The sequence below is a fragment of the Daucus carota genome, chromosome 1 (assembly GCF_001625215.2).
Source record: "Daucus carota subsp. sativus chromosome 1, DH1 v3.0, whole genome shotgun sequence".
NCBI lineage: Eukaryota > Viridiplantae > Streptophyta > Magnoliopsida > Apiales > Apiaceae > Daucus > Daucus carota.
In genome coordinates this window covers 25,278,426-25,285,876 of record NC_030381.2, presented here as the reverse complement: position 1 = coordinate 25,285,876, position 7,451 = coordinate 25,278,426, and the positions used below count along the sequence as shown (strand labels likewise).

The window sequence follows — 7,451 nt, the reverse complement described above, 5'->3', positions numbered from 1 at the left end:
ATGTCACTTTGAAATAAAGTAAACTTCCATAATTTTCAGATGCAACACAAAGTTTTCCTAACACATTCATGCACAAATGTAGATAGTTGTGGGTAATTATTAAGTCATTAGCCCACTTTAAAAGTGATAAAGGGAATGAATGATTGACTTAACTTCTTTAAAGCATTGCTTTTGCTTCAAAACTCTCCCTTTCCTTTCTTTTGTTTACGGGTTCAGTATATGGTTATAGAATTCCAATTACATAAACGTGATGAATCTGAATTCTATATGCTCATCGAACATTCTGGAGTATTTTGCATATGTCATTTACGGGGTGTATTCGATTGGGATTTTAATGCATTGTTTTTAGTCTATGGATTTTAATGGATTAAAATCCCAATCCAATACACCCCTGTTAGTTAGCTTGCGTTCATTTTGCATATGTCCTTCGAACTGATTTATAAAAAATTAAGAAATAATTAAAATTGATAGGCCTAATTTAACGAGCGTGTGGGCTTGTACAAGATGATGGATGCCTTGCCCAAGATCATTTCGTTTTAAATATAATATAAAATATGCCGTTTTTAATAAGTGTTATATTTTTAAGGGTGTCAATTTTTAGTGATATATATTTTATGTTTTTCATATGTAAATCGGAGGGAATGAAACTTTTATTAAATAAAAATGAATTAAGAATCATGTGAGGACTAAAGGTCGGTGTTAAGTCGTTTGTGAAAGACCAGTGCACTAAAGGTCAACATGTACGAAATTCACTAAAGACAATACGAAGTTCGGGATCAGTGTTAAGTCGTTTGTAAAAGAACAGTGCACTAAAGGTCAACACATATGAAATTATTCGTCGTATTTTCCAAAAGAAGAATTGATCAGGTTAATAGATACGTGTCGAATCAAGCTTTCAGAATTCTACAAGGAATGAGAGTTGTTATTTAAAGAGAGATCAAAAAGATATATATGTGTGTGGGTGTGTGGGTGGGTGCTGATCCCCATCAAGTGACTGTTGGGAGTCGGTACCTAACATTTAGTTTTTTAACCGTTAGATCTAGTCACAGATGGGCAAGATTAAAATCAAATTTTACACGTCTAATGGGTTTTAAGTGCAAGACGCTACATGTTTAGCGGTTAAAAAGCGCTAGACGTGTAAAATATTTTTAAGTTGTCTTCTTGTTTAATCTTTAACTCTCACTTCACAATGCTTCTCTAAAGCGCTCTCTCTCAACTTTTTCTTGAAAATGAAATGAAGTGTGCACAATGAATGACCTAGCTTACGATATTAGAGCGATCAAAAATGACCCCTGTGTTACCATCACTTTTTAAGCTGAAACATAATTGAGAAAAAACTCATACTTTAGAACAAATAATAACAGTGACAAGGAACCACTCTCTTTTTTTCCTAACCGCCGCCGAAACTTCTATACGTTTTCACATGTCGAAAACCCCAAATCAGTTTAATTTCTTTCGATTTGTTATTGTTTTTTTTAATAATACTCTTAACCGGATCTGTTCTTGAATGTTGGATTTGCTCGATTTCCAAGATTTTGATTCGATGATAAAATAATTGAGATGAGGTAAATGACGAGTGAGGCGGTGCAATTCATTTTTAGTCATATTCGGTGTCTGCATCTACTTACATTCAATAAGGTAAGAATCATGTGTGAATTAACCTCACGATAATTGTACGAGTTCAAAATCTTTTGTTTTAGTAATTTTAAATATTATCTTAGGTATGTGTAATATATGCCCTTTAATATTGGTTATATATTTCATAATTTGATTTTTGGGATTCGTTTATAACTAGATATACAAGGCTTTATATTGCAAATTGTGTTATAGTTGGAAAACAAATAACATACAAGAAATAATTAGCTGTTTTGTTTCATGACCGTTTAACACATAAAATTTAAAAATTCTTAAAACTAAAAATAAATCAAAGATATTCCAAACGATCCAAATTGCACCAACATCTCACAAAGCAGTACCATCACAATTGATCTTATCACATAAAAGCGATTATTAGACCGGTGTTCATAAACTCTAATCGCATAAACTAAGATAAGAGGTGCAGCAACCCAGCTATCTACATGCTGGATATCAACCATAAACATGCCGAAAGTGTAATAAAAAATAAATAATCTAAATACCTATAAATATTTACAAAAATTTAAACAATAATTTTGAATTTTTTTAATACGTATCTATACTATACTATAATAAGTCAACATGAGTATAATTTGTATATATACTATACTATAATAAGCCAACATGAGTATAATTTGTAGTCCAATATTTTAGTTATATTTTTTGATTTGGTACTCTCTCTATAAAACTAAAAGTCTACAGCATGTGGAGGTGTATAAATACTACATTGTTAAATAGTTTTAAATACTAAAAACACCCATAACAATACATTATCATATAATATTTCATAAAAAATTATAATGATATTAAAATTAAATTATAAATAACCAATTTTGGAATATCTTTTTTTTTCAACATTATACAACTCTTTATAATTCTAAAGTCTTCTATTTCAATATAAGCACGAACCCTTACTTAACCATTTTTAACTTTAATTTGTTACACAACAAATGTCTTTTTTCACTATGAAGATATACGAAATTTGAAAAATCTGATTTAAAATTAATTGATTAATAAATTATCACATATTATAACAGAAAAATATTTATAGATAGATAATAATTGTAAAAGCTAATTTTCGTGAGAAAATCAAATCAGTTTTTTAATATAATTTAATTAAAATTCAATTCATAATACTAAAATACTAATAAAATGATGTTTGAATTTAAATAATAAATTAAAACTAGATACCCGCCCGTGCTTCGCAGGGTTAAAGGCTAATATGATTTAAACTTTAAAGGCCATTGATAGCGAGGCCATCCGATCCGAACTACATTTATAAAATCAGACATGTTGAGAAAGAAGTGGTTGCGTCTACCTATGGACCAGGCTACCAGGCCCATTTACAGGCCCTTCAAAATTCAAACAATAGAGTTAATTGAAGTTGACCCGAACTTTAGCCCATTCAAGCAGATCCGGGAAACCAAAGCCCAAGAAGTTATTAGGGTTTTTCATGCCTTTAAATACAAAATTATCAGTCAATTTCTTTACCGCAGCTGCCTTGTTATAATTCCAGATCAATCTCAACGAGGGAGAGGGAGAGGGAGAGAGACGGAGAGAGATTGAGAGAGAGATATGGGGCACTCAAACATCTGGAACGCGCATCCCAAGACCTACGGCCCTGGCTCTCGCGCCTGGTAATCACTTGCAATTTCATCTACATAGCTTTTTAATTCAAAGTTCTCTTTATTATATTGTTTTTTCACTTTACTCCTTTTTAGACTCATGGGTTTTTGTTATCATGTTTTATTTTCTGATTTCAGTTATGTTTCTTTTGAATGATTTATTGTAATTGTTTGATAATAATGATTTTCGTATGTTTAAGATGTTTTTGTCGAATGATGTTAGGTGATTAACTTTGATTCAGTTGGAGTAATTAGTGACAATGACTTAGTTGAGTTTAATCTATCTATTGGTGTTAAGCCCCTAATGTACAATAACACTGATGTGTTGAAATCTGAATTTTGGGGCTGTTTTCAACGCAGAAGTTAAGCATTTGTGCATGATTTAGAAGTTTAGTAGCCATTGAGTATGTTGTGTTTTGCGAGAAATAGTCGAGGTTAAGTCGGAAGTTTCATAGTGCTAATACCGTTATTAGTTTAGTCTTTTGTAAGCTGTTGATTTAGGTTGATTGAATACAATCTGTTAAACTGAATTGAATGTTTGCTGTTCTTCGATTTCTTTGTATATTGCCGTGTTGAATAGTTTGTGGAGTGTGTCATATTTAGGACATTCAAAGGTTGAAAGGAAATATTTATTTAATGGTACTTTTGTTCTTGCAGCCGTGTTTGTGGAAATCCTCATGGGATAATTAGAAAGTATGGGATAATGTGCTGCAGACAGTGCTTTAAAACCAATGCCAAGGAAATCGGTTTCATCAAGGTATTCTGCTAAGTTTTGACATGAACACAGAACACACATGTTGGTTACTTTACTATTGTGGGCAATTGGGTTTCTTGCTTCTGTAATATGAGCTTGTGTAATTTCAAGATGAAGTGTTATGTACCTATGTCTAATAATTCGTTTTATTTGTCTGCAGTATCGTTAAGTTGGGACTTGTCATCTACCCCCACAGTCCTTCACCCTGCCGAAGAAGACTTGTGGTACCTGTTTTATTGTCAATTTAGTTTCATGAAGATGTAGTTTTGTTTTTCTGGAGACAATGGATCCATCCTGATGATGTAATAGATTGAGTAATTTGTAGACTATTAAAGCATTGGCAAATTTGAAGCTGCTATTGTTCTTTTTGTTTAGATAACAACATTTTCATATTCTGCAAATCTCACTCTTTAATTTGTCAAAGTTGACATGCCCTCTCTTAGAGAATCTGTCTTGGTGGATCTCCAAGAGCCTTCTAATATGCTCTCAAATATAATATAAAAAATATGACTCTTAGTAATTTAGTACGAAGTTAAGAACATGAACTTTAACAATACTCTCTCTATTATTTTTTATCATTATTTATTCATGTTGAGCTCTACTATAACAAAGATATTCAAAAGTGAGGATGAATTGGTGATCTCTTAAAAAAAGAGTCTCTAAATTTAAAGAGATGTGCGCATAAGAGCATTTCCAATGTGCTCTTTAAACAAGCTCTTAACTCTAAATTTAAAGATTTTAAGAGTAAGTCAAGAATTAGAGCTCTAATGGGTTTTTAGATGCTTTTTAAAAATTTAAGAGTCTACTCTCTCTTCTTTTTTTAAAAAGCATCTAGTAGCTATTAACTCAATATAATACTCCCTCCGTTTCAATTTACATGTCCACTTTTAAGAATTTTTTTTTTTCCAAATTACTTGTCCACATCAACTTTCAATGCAAATGTATATTTCCAAAGACATTTCTACTCCACATATCTCTTATTTATATTTCCTAGATCAATCTCACTCCACATATTTTGATCATTTAATGCAATTAATTTGTGAACAACCACTTTTCTTAAACTGTGTGATTTTTTTAAATTGGACATCTAATTTGAAACGGAGGTAGTATTAATTTCGCTTCAATCTTCTCTCTCTTTTAGTTAACTTTTTCTTCTCATTTATATAAATAAATATAAAATGTGAACAAGGAGACAAATATAAAGAGTAACATTGGAGTTCTCATGTTTTCCAATGTATTAACCCACACTTCATATTATTATTGTTTAAGAGCATCTCCGATGGTGCTCTTAAATCCTTCTTTAAAAATTAATATAATATGTGGCTCTTAGTAAGTTAATACATTGAATATCGTGATTCGTGACAACTATATTCTTTATACTTGCTCTTAACTCATATTTTATTACTATTTGAGAGAAAAGTTAGAGAGAGAATTAGAGAGAAGTGAATAGAAATCAAAGGAAGTGATTATTTTATTTAATGAAAATAATTTAGGAGCACCTAGATGCTCTTTAAAAGAAAGGAGAGAAAGGAAGCTCTTAAATTTAAAAAGAGCTACTAGGAGCCCATTGGAACTCTAATTTTTCATATCCTCCTAAATTTTAGACATAAGAGCTTGTTTGAGGAGCCCATTGAAGATGCTCTAAGGAATGGTTTGGGAGCACCGTTGTAGATGCTCTAACTGGAGAGTGCGATGTAGGGCTTTGTGCCAGCGCTGCTGTCCAGCCCTGTGATACCTTACAAGGTCACTTTGTTATTTAATTGTGTTATCAGCTTAATTCCCAGTTAAAGTTTACAATAAAGATCGTTGCTGATGGCAAGCAGCTTGGACCTCTCAAATAGTTCAAAGACATGTATAACGGAATATTTACTTGAGTAGGTTTGAGTAAAATCAAACCGAATTGAATCGTGTAAATTCAGTTCAGTTCGATCCTAATATACAAGGGAAGTGAAAAGCACAAAACACTTCTCAACTATTAGTCTATAAAATAGGCTACGATGCAGGACAATGTACCTATTATAAACCAAGGTATCAATATGATATGAATAACAAAATATAAATCAGACAACCTTCGTTAAGTTTGTTGCTGATTTCTAGCAGACACTCTCAAAATCAAACGTCTTCAATACTGAACCCTTTTCAGCACCTAGCTTAAGAAAGATTATAATAACTGTGACAGATTCAGGCATGTATCATAAGGGAACCTATGTTTTTATTCATATTTACTCACGAAAAAATGCACTTAACTTTTATATATAACATATACACCTATATATACACTTGGAATAAGATAACTGACTAAGTGAATAATCACCGAATCAGAAATTCAGTCTCAAATTCTAAAACGAGAATCAGTGATCATGTACCTATCCTGACACTTCAACTCAGTTGTGTCAAGGATCACATAGTTTTGATCACATTGCTAAACAAATGCTTTGACCAACAGTTGTTAATTCTTCTAATAGTTTGATCTCTCCTTCAAATATAAATGGTTTATGTTCCTAGCAACGGTAATTCGACTAGGAACAACGAACTTGGGTTACAATTCACTAATAAACTTCATGAATCCAATACCCTCGACCACTGCAAAGGCATGTTCATCATGCACCACAAACTTTGCTAGTGCATTCCTACACCTCACTTTGTTAAATGTCATTGGTAGCAAATTTGCCCCTTCACTAGCTGCCTTATGAAAGTTAAGCACCTTCTGGCCTTTATCATTTTCCCGGTGTGGATTCTTCTTACATTTCTGCAAATGACCCCATAAACTACTTGTGTCAACTCTTTTATTATGGCAAGCATGAAGCACCACAGTAGTTACACTTGCATATAGTTTCACGGGAATTTTCTCTTTTCACTTTAGTGTAATGATCCCACACATTTGAATTTCGAGTAGGCTTTCTCTTTGATGTGAGTACTTCATCAGCAGCTTCTTTTTTAGGTGATTTAAGATCACTAGGAACAATGTCATCCTGAATATAGCTTCTTTCTGTAGAATTTAGAGACAAGAACTCTTTAATTAAACGATTTAATTGAACCCTAATCTTTTAAAGGAAATGATTTAATTGAATCCTAACCGAACCCTAATCTTGAAAAGGAAATGATTTAAGTGAACTGCAATCGGTTACTTACTGTGATTCAGTGGAAGATCTTGTCTTCTTGCCCTTGCCGCGGCGTTTTTTCTTCATTCTCACAGCATCGCCGGTGTTACTCACTGAATCGCTTGATAGTGTTAATCGATTCTGCTAAAATGATCTAACCAGATATAGGTGTTTTGGTTCGCGTTGGGTTATATTGATGGATCGGGTTTTAAACATTGGCTTATATCGTTGGATCGGGTTAGAGTTATTGTTATTTTGGGTCAATTTTAACACATGGCAGTACATTGACACAAATTAATGGGGCTCCACTAAAAGTCAACCCTACTTAACAAACAT

At 32.4% G+C, this 7,451-nt stretch overlaps 1 protein-coding gene across 1 annotated transcript; it reads left to right on the top strand.

Moving 5' to 3' along the window:
* The first annotated feature begins 3,105 nt into the window (after window positions 1-3,105).
* On the top strand, window positions 3,106-4,382 carry LOC108209820 (small ribosomal subunit protein uS14z/uS14y/uS14x). The gene is made up of 3 exons (XM_017380958.2): window positions 3,106-3,272; window positions 3,918-4,017; window positions 4,175-4,382. The coding sequence occupies exons 1-3, from the start codon at window positions 3,211-3,213 to the stop codon at window positions 4,181-4,183; spliced, it is 171 nt and encodes a 56-aa protein (XP_017236447.1). The 5' UTR covers window positions 3,106-3,210; the 3' UTR covers window positions 4,184-4,382.
* The last annotated feature ends 3,069 nt before the right edge of the window (window positions 4,383-7,451 follow it).

Bases quoted from the DNA above. Each gene is read 5' to 3' on its own strand.
- LOC108209820 (XM_017380958.2), top strand. From the start codon at position 3,211: ATGGGGCACTCAAACATCTGGAACGCGCATCCCAAGACCTACGGCCCT. The intron at 3,273-3,917 runs GTAATCACTTGC...TTGTTCTTGCAG, and splicing joins GGCCCTGGCTCTCGCGCCTG to CCGTGTTTGTGGAAATCCTC.